Raw genomic sequence first — 18,413 nt, forward strand, 5'->3', positions numbered from 1 at the left:
GGATGTCTGAGCCTGGCTGGTGGAGGGTTCAGCTTCTATGGAAAGACTGCTGTTTAGATTAACAGAGCTACAGTAGGGTGGGAACTAAACACATGACTTTACACTTCATAAAAATATTCTCATTTGGATTCTTTCGATCTCTAAAAGGTTAGAAACGAAGAAGGAACTAATCTTATGTGAGGTCCTACATGGATTGTGTCTGGATGGAGGCTGCAGGCTGCACTATAGTGACGCCTGGTGGTGGTGCTTGAATTGGACATATAGACATACAATTAATAACATGCACTGAAAACAGCAGTCGCGACGGGTTGGGGAATATCCCCTGAGCAACTCTTGCTCATGTCTCCTTCCTCTGCTTCTTTTACTACAGTAGATGCTTGACTTCTGAGCATTCATTTATGAAATGTTGATCTGGTTTAACCAAAATAATAAACAACAACAAATGCACATCTTACTGGTGTTTTTCATCTAAAATATCATTTCACATGAAACTCACACTGATGTCATCAAGCTCATCCTGCGCTTTACAAAGAATCTGTCCCTCACTCGCTTTTATCTCCTCTCTTTCCCCTGATCTCCTGATGGGACAACGATCAGAGCAGATGGTTGTCCCTCCCTGCTGGAGGTTTCTTCCTGTCAAAAGGGAGTTCTTTCTTCCCGCTGTTGCCAAGTTCTCACTCATCAGGGACGATCTGATTCTCTCTACTACATAGGGCTATTATATAAAGCATCTTATAAGAACTGTGGCTGTGAACTGGCATTATACACATCCATCTGCTGGATCCTATCCTAGTTGATTTTATCGTTTCTTGAAATAAACACATTCTATAAAATAAATAAATAAATGCAAACTGATCAAAAGAATGTGATGATTTCAAACGGGTAAAAAGACCCAAATGCAGACTTCAGAATTGAAAGACATTTTATTAACCAGCCTTACAGTTTTGTACCAATTTAACTGCGAGGCTGGAGGAGTGGGTAGGCAGGTTACAAAGTTAAAAGTCCAAATCCCATTTGGTCCAAAAGAAGGAGTTCCAGACAGGTTACAGGCATCAAAATAGCACAACAAGAAATTTTCCTATTAAACTAAATAAACTTCTTAAACCTTAAACAAGGCTGTAAGGAGGCTGAATGGTGGTCTTTTTATTTGCTTCCACAGTTAGTGGTATCCCAGAGCCTCCTTTTCTTTTAGATGAATAAGGAAAATCCTTGAGAGTGAAGATGAGTATGAGAGACACACAAAGAAACTGAACCCTAATTTAAGGAGTAGAATGTCTTTAAGTACTGTGCTAGACGAGAAGGTGAAGACAAGTCCATGCAGCCCATGACCCATGATGGGAGGAACACCAGGCTGCAGACTGATGACAGAAGAGCATGACGGGTCCTTCACACATACCTCTATGTTTCTGTGTCACAGCAGGCTTTGATCAGGCCATTGCCCCTCAGTCTCCAGAGTTTGCGTCCTCCATATGCCTCTGGTTTGACCACATCTTCAGCATCCCTCTGTACGCAACCTTCACGCCCCCTTTAAATGGACTATATTTTATACGGCATCACTTGAAGCAGGAACCTTTCCACTTAACTGCAACCTATTTGTGAAAGCCCATATGTGACGATTGGTTTATGTGTGTGTGTGTTTTTATTTTATTTACAGTGTGTCTGAAATCTTTGTCATGCTGAAAAATGAAGCCTTTGCTAATCAGATGCTTTTCAGATGGCAATGCATGCTGGAGCAAAATCTGACAACACTTTTCCTTGTTAATTGTATACGTTTAGACTAGATTCACAACGCAGCTGGCTGAAATGCAGCCCCAAATCATGACAGAGCTTCCACCATGTTTTACAGATGACCATAGACACCCACTGTTGTACCCTTTTCCATATGTATTGATGATTTGAACCAAAAACTTCATATTTAGATTCATGACTCCATTAGACCTGTTAACCCTGATTTTCAGTCCATTTCTTGTGTAACTTGGAATCCCTCAGCTTTTTCTCCCAGCCTTTTCCCCATCCTTAAGGATGGCTTCTAGACAGCCACCTTTCCACTGAGACCATTTCTGATGAGGCTTCAGTGAACAGAAATTGGTTTAACTGAAGGGCCATAGGCATCTCTCAGGTCTTTGCTAGATTTGTTTTCTGGTTTCTTAATGACATGAGTTTCAAATACTGTTCATCTTCTGTAGGTAGTTTGTAAACTTGCGACACTTTTTGTTTCATCTGTCCTGTTTCCTCAGATGAAATATGCCAAGTTTACAGCTAATACATGTAAAGATATTGTTTTATTGAACTGTTATCTTTGGAATTTTTTGTAGATTAACCTAAAGAAATTGGAACGAATTATGTGTTTTTGCAGAGGTGTGGACTCGAGTCACATGACTTGGACTCGAGTCAGACTCGAGTCATTAATTTTATGACTTTAGACTTGACTTGAAAAAATGTTCTAAGACTTGTGACTTGACTCGGACTTTTACACCAATGACTTGAGACTCGACTCTGACTTGCCTGACATTACTTGAGACTTGACTTGAGACTTGAGGATAAAGACTTGAGACTTACTTGAGACTTGCAAAACAATGACTTGGTCCCACCTCTGTGTTTTTGTGCCAAGTACCAAAAGATAGAAAAGAGGGGAAAATAAGAAATTATGAAAGACCTTTGGAACAGTCTGTAGAAGTGACACTTGGTTATTTTTTTTGAAAGGTCTGAAAAGGCTTTTGAAGATGTATATGTAAATGATGGGGTTGAGTAAGGGGTTGGAATAATCCAGCCAGGATTTTGAATATGCCTATAAGGATATTTTACTTTGTGTCCACATTCGTCTGGTGGTTTCATTATTAGCTGCTATCGAGTTCCCGTATAGTTGTGTTACCACCAGTATGTACCAGCATTTAAAAAAAAAAAAAGGACACAAAGACATACTTCCCTGATTACACACTGAAGTTTTTAATGTCTTGACAGAGCACAGCAGTCCTGCACATCAGTCTAAACAAGACGCAGGACCTGATCGCTGCAGGACTTTCACACATTCAGCCCGCCCCTCGCTGCTATTCTACACACAGAAGGACAAGAAAAGCAAAAGCCCTCTGCTGCAAGCCAAAGTATTCAACAGCCTGCAGTTGCCCATATACATCATTGTATTATATATTTTTTGTAGTTTTTAAAACATTACTTCCTTATACATATACTCATTTTGTCATAATTTAAATATTCAGCGGTTTCATACACTAAATTCCCTAGATAGTGAAAGTTCAATAAGATGCATCACACATATACAGAATAACACAATAAGATATGTCCATAATAAACTATTTACCATTAAATAAGAAGAAAAATATGCTTAGTTGTGTTTACTTTGCAGTCGTGGAGTACCAGATGCACAAGGGATGAATAGCAGATTATTGTTTGTGGCTGGTGGGTTGTTTTTTGCTTGGGTTCAAAATACAATACACCACATCACGCTGACAGTGGAGGTCAGTGGTAGAAAAGGTGGTGGGTTCGCACGGGTCACAGGTTCTCACACGTGTAAAATGACAGGGTGAAAGAGAAGGAGCTTTTTCATTTAATGCCAGTTTTATGCATAGACTGTGGCTGTTTTTGAGTGTTCTCACTCACCCCCGTGACCACTGGAAAAAAGACAAAACCAAACAAAAAAAAGGGGGAAAAGGGGGGAAAAGAGAAGAAATGGCAAATCATCAACTGACTTAAAATTCTGAATGTTTTCACACGGCAAATATTCCTGTTTTCCCCGTCTGAATAAAAAGGATATGTAAAGAGCTATCTAGCTAACAGTCACAGAGCTTCAACCCAGGCCAAAGACTCCCTTCCTCTCAGGCTGGAGTCTCGCGTGTCCTGCAGTTGTCTGAAGCTGCACATTTGCTTAAAGATAATGCAGTAACAACATTTGTGTGAAGCAGAGAGCAAGAAAGAAACGGGAGAGGCATCTTTTTTTTTTTTCCTTTTACGTCAGTTGTTGCATAGGTCGTGTGGAAGCACAGACAACAGCAGTTTTAAATCGCAGGTGGATTTAACAGTGACACTGAGGGCCTTCCTGAGGCTACAACGGGCAGTTCCTCCCGTCCTGCAAGGCTGAAATGAAGAGGAGGAGGAAAAATGGACGAAGAGCAGCAGCGTCTATCTGAGGGTGAAGAATTTGCAGGCGATCCTTTACTTCTGTTATTCATTCAAGCCTTCCTCTCCTCGTGTGAGTGAGTGAGTGAGTGATGGGTGGATGGATAAATGCGAGATGAGCGTAAGAAGGAGAAGAGGTAACAGGGAGAATGTTTCCTTCTAAGAGTCGAATGGTGGCAGGGGGCTCTCGGGACGAGAGGGCCCGCCCTTGTTTGACCGGCTGTTTAGGTGATAGGAAAGAAGAGAGAAAATAAAAAGACGATCTTATTTGCCAGGATGAAGAGATTACAACAAGTAAGAGATTACAACTAAAATCGTAATGGTGAGGAGGCACCAGAGAAATGACGATGTTCACCTCCAGGGTGAGGGGGATATTATTGCTTTGCCACCAGTTAGTAATGTGTAGCCACGGGTTATTCCGGCATAGGAATTATGTAATTAAGATGTGGCCATGAGATATCATCTGGTAAGATTACATTTTTGAGTGATGAATCGCCTGACAGCCAGATGAATATTAAAAATCATCAAGGAAATAAAATCCAGCTGTTCTTTTAAACTATGCATGATGGTTAACATACAACAGATTACCCACACCGAGGCCAAACATTAACAACTAGTGGCTGTTTAGTTAGCAATAATATTTTACAGCCACGTGAGAAACAGGTCAACTTTTACAACAATGCTAATGGTAATGAAAACCATGATTTGCAGGGTGTGAGACAGACCTCCTCTTTCACGGTTTGTTTTTTATAGTTTAGCTCACAAGCGGACTTGATTAAAGTCAGTCGCCTTCACACTCGAATATGGAAAACTGCCATAACACATTAACTCAAACTCTGAATAGTGCAGTGAGAAGACACCAGAGTTACAAAAAAGTCCAGCTTGCATCACCTCCCTTATGAAATACTTTATCCATCGTCACTTCTGCTGATTGAAACATTTTCTGCCTCTTACTTTAACTCCGAGGCTGAAATGCTGCAGAGGAACTAAAGCATTTACTCTCTGCACAACACCAGTATTTACAGAGTCAAAGTATCCATCAAATTACCATGAAGTATGTTGCAAGTTCTTGGTATTAGTGGATGTTTAAGTGAACTGAAGAATTTGTGCCATTTTATCTGAAACCGTTGTGAAAATCTGCCAGCGAAAAATTCTAAATTTCTGCTTTATCCCTAAAATTTCATCTTTTTTTAAGGGAAGGATTCCTTAAAAAAGGAAGAAAATAAATAAACATGCAATAAAAGAACAATTGATGAATGAGAGAATAATAAGAGAGAATACTTATTAGAAATACTCAGGCATAGCTTCATGCTAAATGTCTACCCTTTTAGTTTAAAAGCAGGAAAAATGTTTCCGTGTTTAAGTGTTTGCACGTGTTTGCACGTGTTTACTAGACTGTATACTGCGTGCGTGCACACGCTAACTGATTTGCTTCATCAGTCTTTACATAGATTGAGTTCTCAGGGTGCAGCATGTTTGTAAGTCATGCAAGTGTGATTCAAGTATTCTGCGTCACTGTATGAGGGAGAGAGGTGGAGGTGAGGAGGAGGGAAAGAAGAGGAAGCGAGGGAGAAGCAGGAGCTGGGAACCAGCTCAGGTCAGACGAGGCAGAAAACGACAGGAGGGTGGCGCTGTTGTCTGTGGCCTCTCATCCAGGGGAGAATTAAACGGAGGAGGAGGGGAAGGACGGAGGAGCCAGGGAGTCTAGTGGGTTGGAGATGGCGGGGGTCTCCGACTGCCGTGGACACACAAGCACAAAGGAGAGACTGGATTAGTGCCGTTGCTCCCTGTTGACAGGTTTACAGCCCCCATGTGTACATTCATGCACAAACACACAGAAATACTGTATCTTCAAGTAACACATGGAGGCATCCAAAAATACAACCAACGTGACAAAGATTTGAAGCTCAGTTAAGTGAAGGCGGTGTTCCTGCACATCCAGCTGCTGTTTATCTACAGTAACGTGCAGTTTGTTCAGTTGTAGTTCTGCTACAGGAGAGCAAATCCACTGATAGGCATTAAAGTTTTAAGCAGCAGTTGTTGCTGATTGAAGGGAAGATTAAACTGATTGTTAAACACAACAAAGAGAAGTTGACTTGTACAAATGCAAAGTGTTTGCTTGAAGGTAAACATGTAAGCAAATATGAATGTGTGACATTTTAGAGATGCAGATATACTCTCTTATTCCCAGTTAGGGCGAACCATCTTTTATTCACTCCATAATTTAGTCTAACATCTTTGCGCTCTGTACCATTGCACATATGATATACCTGTTGGTATTGCCTGTTTGTCGATTCTCTTACGTATGATGCTATGCCTGGTCAGTGAGTGTTACCAAAACATTCACAAGGTTTGCAGATTTTGCAAGACAATGGCAGATATGGCTCAAAAGAAATATATGCCCATTTACAGTTACATTCAAACTACAACTCAAAAACTGTTAACAGACAGTACAGCAGCCGAAACAACAGTAACATAATGGAGAATATAGGCGTATATATTGTACTGTATAGCATCCATCGCCTGAGACCATGAGAACGAACTTTGGCTTCCTTTTATTCCTCTTTTCTTAGCGAGAAACTTGGAAACATTGTGTTCAAATACAATTTATCTGGCCACCTCCCAGCCCTGCATTATGACTGCATCCCACTTTGTCCCACACACAAACTCAGAGCTCAAATCATCTCAAACTGGTTTCCTAACGTGAGAATAGGAAACTACTGTACTCAAATAACCTCAACAGTCACAGTCTAGTGTCTGATCTTTTTGCAAAGCTAGCTGGGATTGCTGATGGCAGCTTATACAACTTATTCTCCAAAGAAAAATTTTATAATCTCATTATTATTTATAAATGAAGATATGGCTTGTACTTACCAAGTGCTCTTAAAGGGTAATACATTTGTTAGTTAAACTATAGAGTATTTACTTAAAAAATAAATCACCAGTAGGGCTACTCCACATTAACTAAATCCTGCAAAGAAAAGTGATTTTGGTAAACAGAGCACCGTGTCACTAAAAGAAAGCATCAGACACATCGATATAAGCAGGTATGGGAGGGATTTTGTGGCATACACACATATACAACACAGCACCAACATTAGTTAGGTCCCGGACATCTGTTGCGAGTCTTCTTGGCCTACACCGGGGGTGTCCAACTCCAGGCCTCAAGGTTTTAGATATCACCCTGGGTGAACACACTTAAATCAAATGATTCGTTCATTACCAGGCCTCTGGAGAACTTCAAGACATGCTGAGGAGGTAATCTAGCCATTTAAATCACCCGTGTTGGATAAAGAATACATCTAAAACCTGCAGGACACCGGCTCTCAAGGCCTGGCATTGGACACCCCTGGCCTACACTGACAAAATGTCCTCCTTTGGTGCTCTTTACAGACAAAATAACATCAGACTGAGCTTGAATTGAGCTCAAGCCACTGATGCAAACATGCAAACACACACTCTGCGCCGGGTGTGTGTTTGCTCATGCAGCCCTCTGAGAAAACAGTGGTGAGAAAAGGAAAAGGTCATGCAGTGAAAGGGATGGTTTCTGTGAGAAAGGGAAAGAAGGAAAGTCGTTGTGATGATGATGATCATGGTTGCAGACAGTACCCAACGTACCAGTAATGTTAGTCCTCACTGGTCAGTGATAGTGATTCTGTAGAAGGAACCATAGCAGTGTGTGGGACAGAGGTGTGGCAGGGGACGGAGGGGTGAAGAAGAGGAGACAGAAGAGAGAAAAGGAGCGCAAACAGTTACAGCGCAGGAAATGACCAACATCGCATGTGCGAAGCTCTCACTCATGGCAGCTCACAGTACAGAAAAACTGGATTGGAAGATGAAAAATGGGCACTTAAAACAGATTAGTTTTAGTGAAGATGTTAAAAAGCTGTCATTTTCCAGTGAGAGCTTCGCTCAGCCACGTTAGCGTCCTCTACAGTAAAACAGGTGAGCTACTGACAGTTAGCCCCAGGTTAAAGAGGTTAGCTAGCTCACAAACACAGGAAAGGGGGGGGGGATTTTAAATGCATACAATTAATGAATACCAGAAAGGAAGCCCCTCCACATTCCCATCTCCCCTTCATTCATCAGATCATGTTTTAATTCAAAGGAATCCAGACGACCTCGCTTTTAGCAACAGATTATTTAACAGGTGATGCCTGACAACGTGCTGAAAGTTTGGTGATGGCTGAAAGATACTAGCAAGGTGAAAGAAATTAGTGAGATGTTGTAGTTGTAGTGCCTATATGGGGATAACTAGCAATCTACCAGCCTATTAATCTATCCTCTATCAAAACCAGCGCTTTCTACTGTCCTTTACCTCCTTTATCCCCTCATCCGGGCGTCTTCACATCCCCCTTGTTAACAGAGAGTATCCACACTTCAGCTTTGGTGACGTCACATTATCTTAAATTGTAGTTTGGATGTCAGTGTCCTTGTAAAATCTACTGCGGCTTACTCTATGATGGAAGAGTTTCCACTCACCTAGGCACACTTGGGGGTGCGCGGTTAGGCCTGGAGGGCACGGTGGGTGGTGGCCCACTGTATGGGTCAGGAGAAGCTCCGGGGCGAGAAGGGACAGGGGGACCCCCTGCAGGAGGAGGCCCAGGTGGAGGACCACGAGAGCCTGGACGGGCCGGGGGTCCTGGTGGAGCCCTGCGGTTTGGAGTTGGACTGGTGGCCGGAGATCTTGATAAGAAAGTAGAAGTGAAGAGAGGAACATAAAAGGAGAAAAACATCAGGAAAGTGTCAATAAGTCAGATGCTGCGTCTTTTTAGAATATTCTTATTTACTTGACCATATGTCAGAATTAGACATGGGCTTTTAATATTTGTTCTCCCCAACCTGTTCCCACACGTACTCTCTCAGTCCCACAGTCTGATGTCTCATGTGCCTTACCGTCCTCCAGATCCGCTACGCTGCACCTGAAGCCAGGAATCGTCCACGGGTGGTGGCATGGCGGTGGTTACAGTAGATGTGCTGATGTCGCCGATGATGTTGAGAGCCTCCCGCAGAGCGTGGTACATCCGCAGCATCTCGTCACGGTGCTGGGCCTGCTCCTGAGACTCCTCCATCAAGCTGTTCTGGTCACCACATGAGTACAGCTGGGCCAACAGCTCAGCATTAATGAACTCTTTAGTCTGCACGCAGAGGGAGAGAAACACAGCACGCTGTCTGTCAAATCTCAAAGTCCTGTCGTCTCAGCGTGACATACGAGACAACAGCAGCAGACTCACATTGTTGATCATGAGATGCATGATGGTCTTCGGCATCAAGTCGCGGACGGTCTTGTTGACGATTGCCATGTAAGAGTCGACCAGGTTGCGGATGGTTTCCACTTGCCGCTCCAGCTGAGGGTCCATGCTGTGCATGAGGTTGTCAGAACCATTTTCATCACCACCATCACTCTGTGAGACAAATTAGGGTTTTGTTTTAAAATGTGTGTGTAGCAGAGTTACAGAGAGGGTGATAGCACTTCAGGAATGACAGGAAGGAAAAGGTTTTCTCCAGGAAATTATATTACCAGCTGAATGATGAACACACAATTCATCAGTGTAGTTAAATGTGGATGAAAATAATTAAATAAAAAGAATTTCTTTATATTTTGCTTCCAAGAACTCAGACTTTCTAGTAATTTTTAACATGGTCTTGAGCAATAATTCTTCAGGTTTTCTGAAGATCTTTCACACTTTCTATTGGACACGGCTTAGACATTTATTGGCTTTTCACTCATTTTCAGTCCAGTCCTCCTAACTGACCACTTTCACTGGATTATTTTTTCCTGTTTGTTAAGCCATAACAAGTTCACCTAACTCAAGGGATTAAGAAAAGATTATTTAGTCAAATTTACACAGTTTGATAGGCATAAAATGCTATCTTTGCACCAGCAAGGTGATTCCCTATCAGTGGTTCAAAAATCTACTCCTAATGATTACGCTAAACTATCCATTTACTGATCACTGTCAGCTACACAACTCAGGTACAGGTCCATTTAAGTAAAAGTACAGTTCATGCTTTACATAGAAAACACAGAAAAGTGATCTAGTACCCAGAATAACATACCTTTCCTTCCTTCTCCTACAACGCCAAATAGCAATGAGAGATAAAAGACATTGAAAAGGACAGATGGCAAATGAGAAACACAATAACATTAAAAGAGACTTCAGAAGGAAACATCACAGCAACCACCTGAGCTACTACTGGACACAAATAATATGAAGTGGGAATAAATTCCACATTTGTGAGAGTGTTTGCGTCACAGTGTTGTCTGTGCACGTGTGCTTTAGATGAAATCTTACCGTGACCCTTTCAGGATAAACTCCGGCTCTGAGGAAGGAGGCTTTCCAGGCATCAACGTCTTCCTGACTCTCACACGCAAGCTCCAGCTGACGGTAGTCCTTATACACATTTCTGTGGAGACACAGTGTGAGCAGTGCACTCCAATAGTCCCGTCTCATCAGCTGTACGTCCTTCCACCAGTGAAGGTTAGTAACTAAATACAGTCACTTTAATGTAAAAACTTGGAACTTGTTCTTTCCTCCAGAATTTCTGTTTTCACTTTATATTATCTTACTTCATATTTTCTACTCCACTATACTACAAAAATTGCTTTTTTGTTACTTCACAACATTTACTTTATAATTCTGGTCATTTTTAATCTACTTTTTTTTGTTTTGGATACAAAACTCTTATCATTTTTTGGGATTAAAATGCCCCAAAGTATAATTTAGTGCTTCTTATCTACAACAGTAACAACAATAAAGTCTGGCTTACATGTAGATACTTAAAAATGTCATGCAACGCTGGAAAGGGCACTCTGCACAATTTAAAACCTTTACTTTCTTAATTTAAGTTCATTTTTATTATACTCTTGTCCTTTTACATTGGAATAATTTTTACTTAGGACTTTAAATTATCTGCAGACTTCCCCAATATCGGGATATTCTTTAAGCTTTACAACTACATCCTCACTGGCTGTCACACAGAAATCCCAAAACTCATTTAATGTAAACATAAAAGTGGGCGAAAGAGCAACTTTTAACGCTGTGGTGCATTTAAGTTGTTTCTGCGTTACAGTGTTAATGTGTGTGTCTAATAACACCTCTGTTCGGTGTTGAAGAGGGCAAAAATATGCTTGCTGGACATGAAGCCTTTCTCCACATCGCGCAGCTTCAGGTTGTCGACCTGCAGCATGTACTTCTTCTCCTTCTCCTGCAGGGGGTGAAAGAGACACAGCAGTGAGTAGAACGAGGAGGAAGACTTCCCTGATAAAGAGGAGAAAGGGTCATGCAGATACTCTCACTGTATAAAAAAAGAGTCGCTTTAAAGGAAAAACTAGTGCAGATGCTGCATTATGATCACTCTGGGCTGTGAAATTTAGAGCTACGCATACAATTGTATTATGTAACATATATAGTAAATGGTGAGTGTGTGAAAAAGTTTTTGAGTCATTAGTTTGCGCTGCTGATACAGACAAAAAGATAGCAGGCTAAAAGAGACAAGCGGATAAAAAAGGTCAGCGGAAATGAAGAGCAAAAGCTCGCACATTCAGTTCTACAGCAGACGAAAGAAAAGCAAAGGAGATGGATGGGAAAGTACAGTCTGTGGTTTTGATTACAGTTGTGCAGAGTCAAGGGGGTGGGGGGGTGGGGGGGAGAGAGCAAGCAACAAATGAGAAACACACAGACAGAAAGAGAGAGGGAGAGCGTTCCAGGCTAGAAATCTCTTGTACTTGTAAATTTGCACACAACATATGATACACAGACGTCCAACTATTTATGAATCAGGGAACCTCAAAGTTTGTCAGCTCAGTCTGATCTCTATCTTTATCTCAAGCAAATAAACTCTCTCTCTCTCACACACACACACACACACACACACACACACACACACACACACACACACACACACACACACACACACACACACACACACACACACACACACGTATATATATATATATGCCGCGGTTGGACTTCTCAAAGTCTATTGATAGAAAATCCAGTTTCTTGAGTCACGGTGCATAATATGCTGTGTGTGTGTGTGTGTGTGTGTGTGTGTGTGTGTGTGTGTGTGTGTGTGTGTGTGTGTGAACGACAATAAAATGAGAATTAACAAAATGAGATTCCAAAAATAGCATGAGGTTGGTGAGTTTCTACAAACATTCTCTAAACACAGACACAGAAATACACACACACACACACACACACACACACGGGCATGCGCACACATACACACACCCTGCTTTGGTTCCAAACAGCACCTTTTGAGCGTAGTCTCTAACTAACCTTAAAACCATCTGGATGGCTAACCACGGACTTGCCCTGCCCAACTCAGCATGTGTTTGTGTGTATGTGTGTGTGTGTGTGTGTGTGAGTGTGTGTGTGTGTCACAGAGAGAGCAAGACAGACGGGGATTGAATGTGTGACAAACTCCTTCATCAAAGGATTTATGAGCTGTGCAGCCAAATGGTCATATCCCCTGAATGCATGTAAAACATCACAGAGACACACATAAAGACACAAACACATTTGGCAGCGCCCGTACGCCGAGGTGTCCGCTACCCAAAAAAAAGACGGCTACACAAGAAGTCACCCCAGGCCGCTGAAAGCTGACATCATTATTTTATAAAACTGGTGAGTTCCCATCCCCCCATTTCTCTCTTTTTCTTCAATTTCACCATCATCTCTTTTCTTTCTTCACCCCCTCCCCTCCCTTGTTCCTCTCACTCTCTGGCTTTCCCTCTCCCTGGGAGTGAGCAACCTTGGATTGATTCATACATTTTCCTCTCCTCTGGCCAGTAAATCCAGTCAGGAAAAATGGAAACAGGGGAAGAGGAGGGGCAGCGAATGTGCACATGATGTGGGGAAGGTAAAGAGAAAATACGCCAACACGGAGAATAACTATGTTATACAAGAACAGCAACAGTAAGAGAGAAATACAAATGATTTCTTGAGTTTTCTTGAATATTAGTGGGGGGTGCAGATGATGCGAGAGTGGAAGATTTGAGTTTGAGGTTTGATCAGTCTGGCAACCACACATGCCAGAAAGTCAAACAACAAATTGATGAATACCAGATATCTGCTAAGACTGTCCATGTATTTGTCCTATTGCAACATCAAATAAGACCATTATCAGTCAGCCAGTTTCTTGTGTGTGCATGTGTTTCTTTTTTATGTGTGTGTACTAGGATTGGGGGGGAAGTAGGTGCTTGAGTGCTTTGCCATATGCTCCTATAAAATCCAGGCAGTGTGAGTGGGCAACGTTACAGATTTCAGATGTTAAGCACACTCGCAGGGACGCATGAGAAAACAAACCTGCAGATGCACACATGTGGTCTGAAATGCACACTTTCTCTGCACAGGACCAAGCTTCAAGTAGACACACACACACACACACACACACACACACACACACACACACACACACACACACATTCATCAACAGGTCATTTGGGCTCACTTGGACACGAAGCTCCTGATTCTGATAGCTGCTAAGCAGGATTTCAGCTCTAGATGAGCATCCGTGGTCTCATCTTTCATAGTGAACCATAAGTTATCCTCATGAAAGAGTGAAACTGGGCACAATTGGGTAAATCCTTCTTTCATAATGGTTACATTGTTCATTTTTATCAGGTTATCCTATGTTAAAAGACAGATGGGCGTAAAATGTGTTCTGCTTATTATATGGGACGTTTTTTAGGCAGGTGCTTTGAGAAAATTAGTCACAGTGTTTGACTAAATCCATCTGTCATTACTTAATTAATATTCCACAGAGTTTCCATTACTCTTTAGATTGATTGTAATTGTATTGGCATCAATGCAGAAATAGCAGAGGCTGATTACCACCAGACTGAGCTGCAAAAATACACCTTTTTAGGTTTAGTTTGATATTTTCTTTAAACACGTTTACATTTTTTCACTTGTACACAAAACACAGGTGTGATCCTTGTTGGGGGGTTTTTATGGGTTTTTTTTTTTCCGTCTGAACACCCACACCACACACACACACACACTACAGGCGGGCACTTAGTAGTTGGTATTTGGAGCAGTGTGTGAACAAAGTGCTTTTCATGGTTTTGTTTTGCTAGTGTGTAAGAGCAGGCTCATTATAGAGAGTCAGGAGAAGTTCACTTCTGGATTCGTAAAGGAACTTCACCACTCCGTACGCCATCCCAAAAAATATCTAAAAGAGTCAAACACATAAAACGTTCGAATATGGGCATTTCTCACACACACTTGGAGGTGGTAAACACCAAAACACACACATACATGGGAACATTAACCAATTAACACTCTGAAACAAATCGGAGTAGTTTGGTTGGCGAAACCATGAAGATACTCGTTTATAGCATCCATGTTGTTTTAAGAGGCTGGATGTCTTCGTATGTGTGCGTGCACGTGTGTGCGGTGGTGCGTTACTGTGTATGTTGATGGGAGTCTGATAGAAAAATCCTGGTGACTTGGGCCATGCATCAAAGGCCTGCGGAGAAGCCGCACGGCATCTGGGAGCAATAACGTTGCTTCTAACCCTTCATTACCACAAAGACTGGGCCCTGGGTGGCAGCCAATGGTAATTTTCACAACCCTCCTCCTCACCTCCCTCTGCTTTTCTTTCCCTCCATTCTTCTGCCATTTTCCCCATTGACTTCTGTCTTTAAGAAGAAAAAAAATTAAACACAGAGGGGATTTCTTTTAAAAAAGGCGCACGGAGAAAGTAGTATAGAGTGAGGCTCAGTGGGTTTGATGCACTTGTTCAGACCAATTTCATCAATTTATAGATTTTTGTAGGAACCGATTTGTCACAACGTTCTTGTAGAAAAGATTTGTTTGCGAACATAAGCATCTTTTCGTTGTGTGTAACGAAAAAACCCACTGACGTACGCAAAAGCCATGTTTGGTCTGTGAGCAACATATGAGAAACAGAGACGGCATCTGAGGAAACCTAATTTGACTTAATGCTGTTTGGACTTTATTTAAAGTAAGGCCACATGTTGCCAATATTTAAATGAGGAACAGACAATGATTTAGCTAAGAGAATTACAACGCTGAAGAGCTGGAATGGAGCTATTCTGGGGCAGTGTGTAAAAACACACAGCTGTTCATGACTCATCTGGCTAAAGATTGCGCAATAATGCTCATAACAAATCACCTTGAGCAACGTGCCAGGGCCCACACTCTATAATCCTCCATTTATCATGCAAAAGTGCCTTTTTGATAACAGCATGTCAGGTGCACATGTTTCAGGAACTCGAATCGAATCTGAAACGTCCAATTTCGCAGTGATATGAACATTAATTCTCACATTTTCTTTTTTATGACAAGGTTTTGGCTCCTTCGATTATCTTTTTTCATTCCTTCTTACAGAAAAAAACCCCCAACAGCCTTTGAGCTTTGCTTTGAGATTTTCCTGTGGGAACTGCACAAATGTGAACAAATGTCTTTGTGGAGAGATGAAACATGCTGACTGCAGTTGAACGCAGCCTGGCAGGTTAGTGATACCTTCCTGTTTAGTGGTTAATTGCTAAACAGTCAATTATCTGCCCTGAATTTACTCCTGCAGAAGGTCAGTGTTACAACCTCGGGGCTATCAAGGACATGTGATCAATCACCGTTGACCACCAAAGCGTAAAAGAAAGGTTGGCCAGCAGACTAACTATATAAACACACGCTAAAATCCACACACGGCGGCAATCTTGTCTGGTGGAGGGCAAATGTTCAGCTGGTGTGTTTTGTGTCTCACAGCAAAACTCCCAGTACAAACCAATCACAGCTAAATGACATGAAACCCCAGTTCCCTCACAAGCAAATGAGGCACGCAAGCGTCTGCCAGTGTTCACGCATGTTTTTCATGTAAGGATTATGTACCTTAAGGTAAACACGTGATGTCAGAATACGGGGGAAACACTGTGAATGCTTTTATAGAAAATGTAAATGCTACACTTGGCACTGACCCACATACATTTGCAGTAAGTTCAGTCTCGTGAAACTTCATGAGCATTAAAGCTGTGTCAGGCTAAAAGTCAAAGAAATAAAAAAGCATGAAATAAAAAAACAAACAAAATATAATTATAAATACACCATTGGAGAAATGCACTTTATTTTATAATGTGTAAAACAGTCACAGAAATAGCAAAAATGTATGTTTTATACATTTTTAAACCTCAATAAAATTGCCACGCAGATACACATACACAGCTGTGTTTCCATCACATCAGCGGCCATTACCTCCAATTATATTAATTGCCTAGAAACTTCGCCTCACCCTGTACCTACTGACAGCCCAACCCCAACCTTGAACCTGAAGCTCACTTTAATTTAACTCTAAACAAACAAATTCATCGCTTAGTGAGTTATGTTGTGGTCACTTGGATCCTCGAGTCACCCGTATACTTTGTTTCATGTAGTCATTTTTGTTCTCACACTATGCTCCATGTTTCCAAAAGAGGAACATCATCAGCATTATCATATCATAAACTAAATATGTGAACAGACCAGCCTGTGTCCCTCTCCCTTCATTTCTATAATCTCAAATCTTCTTTTCCATTCATGACAGATTTTATCATTCTTACAGCCTTTCTGACTTTCCCTGCTACATCATCCTGCGCTCACTTCCATTAACTTAAGTATGTTTAATATCTCAAACAGACATTTATCACCCCTTAATCATGTCACTACATTCTTTTTTTGTGTCTCTATCTCCCAGCCTCTGACGCTGGTGGCCTAGGCCTTTTTTGCATGGGTTCTCTCTGTCCAAAGAAATGCTTGTTCGGTTAACTGGTGCTTCTAAAATGTGTCCCTCTCTCTGTATTTTTTGACCCTGTGATGGACTGGTGGCCCGTTAAGGGTCCTCATGGCCTCACCCGCTGTCGGCGTGGTCAGGCTCCAGCAATCCTGAGCTGGATAAATGAGACGGATGAGGCTCCCAGTGTTTCCTGAGCCCTTTCCTCAAGCCACTGTCTTTTTAAAATATGCTCCTTTCAACAGATAAGTATCGCTGATACGATATCACATGAGAGAAAGGAAAAATAACCGAGCTATTATGCGGTTCACATTTTCTGTTACCCAAAGAATTATGGCTGTTTGTCTCTGGATAGAAAATGAGCTGCAAAGTTTCACAGAAACACGCACATTAAAACACATTCAGCCATTCAGATTTACAGGCTGCTTCCACAATTACGTACAGAGCGCTCTCTTAAATACATTTACAGAGCAACACCCGCAATCTTATCTTCCCCACACGCAACGCACGAAAGACACAGTTTCGCCCACGAACTGGCGGAGCTGCTGTCAAAGCAGGAAAAACAAAGTCAGAACCTTGAGGTTTTTCTGTGACAGTATTAAGCAGCTGTATTTCACGGCAAGACGGAATAACATGGGAGCGCAGATCACGCGTGTGTATGTGCATACTTTCTCAGCATTTCTGGCTTCCCTGACTAAGAGTCTGAAAAGTAAGCTGTCTGCCTGGTCATCCAAACAGTGGAAACAATGTTAGCGCGACCGCAGCATTTCCCCCACCTACCCATTAAAATTCACTCTTTCCAATCCTCCAAACCCTAAACTCGACTGCAACACTAATCCATTTTATGTCCTATGAGGATTGGTTTCTGTAATTCTCTTTTTCTGGCTTGCTAGGTTTTTTTTTTTTTCATTTTTTTGTTGGACCTCCTTGTTCATGGGGCATCGTTTCGCCCCCCATTTTGAAGTTCTTCCCCATTTTTCTAGCCGTCCAAGCGGTACTGCTGACTCGTCTCTCGTGGGATCGTGCCTGCTTTGATTTGGAGCTCAGGTCGGAGCTCAGAAACCGCAGCTAAAACAAACACATGGCCTTGGCCACCACTACACTGCACACGTACTACTACACACACACACACACACACACCTGGAAACACTAGCACTAATTACTCTTGTCTGCTAGAAGTAAGGACCAAACCTAACTGTGAGTGCGTGTGAAGCCCTAGAAAGTAAAGGAGGAACTTTTGACTGGTTGTGTCTCAACACTGCCTTTTCCCTCCTCTTTTGCACACACACACACACACACACACACACACACACACATGCACACATGTCTTTCGCCCTGGTTCTGATTTACCAGTCGTATGTCACCCTTCCAAGCAGCAACCAACCCACCCCCCTTGCCACCACTCTGTGTGTGTGTGTGTGTGTGTGTGTGTGTGTGTGTGTGTGTGTGTGTGTGTGTGTGTGTGTGTGTGTGTGTGTGTGTGTGTGTGTGCTGGGAAGGCTGCAGAGCTGCATAAAGGGCTCTTTATTCGAGTCGGACAGGGA

At 42.0% G+C, this 18,413-nt stretch overlaps 1 protein-coding gene across 19 annotated transcripts in view; it reads right to left on the bottom strand.

The window, feature by feature from the left end:
• Window positions 1-2,922: 2,922 nt before the first annotated feature.
• Window positions 2,923-18,413, bottom strand: part of dnm1a (dynamin 1a) — a 50,101-nt gene continuing 34,610 nt past the window's right edge. For 4 of the 19 annotated variants that reach the window (XM_026173722.2, XM_026173717.2, XM_026173721.2 and 1 more), the window contains 7 exons: window positions 11,231-11,340; window positions 10,428-10,539; window positions 10,192-10,206; window positions 9,366-9,536; window positions 9,028-9,269; window positions 8,614-8,817; window positions 2,923-4,351 (listed from right to left, as the gene is read on the bottom strand). In XM_026173722.2, the coding sequence (XP_026029507.1) occupies window positions 4,291-4,351; window positions 8,614-8,817; window positions 9,028-9,269; window positions 9,366-9,536; window positions 10,192-10,206; window positions 10,428-10,539; window positions 11,231-11,340 (915 nt within the window). In that variant the 3' untranslated portion in view covers window positions 2,923-4,290. Of the gene's footprint in view, window positions 4,352-4,506; window positions 5,867-7,749; window positions 7,787-8,449; window positions 8,487-8,609; window positions 8,818-9,027; window positions 9,270-9,365; window positions 9,537-10,191; window positions 10,207-10,427; window positions 10,540-11,230; window positions 11,341-18,413 lie in introns of those variants that run through there. The other 15 variants (XM_080304261.1, XM_080304260.1, XM_026173724.2 and 12 more) reach the window with 12 other exon arrangements.

Source organism: Astatotilapia calliptera, chromosome 7, assembly GCF_964374335.1.
Source record: "Astatotilapia calliptera chromosome 7, fAstCal68.1, whole genome shotgun sequence".
In the NCBI taxonomy this organism is placed as follows: Eukaryota; Metazoa; Chordata; class Actinopteri; order Cichliformes; family Cichlidae; genus Astatotilapia; species Astatotilapia calliptera.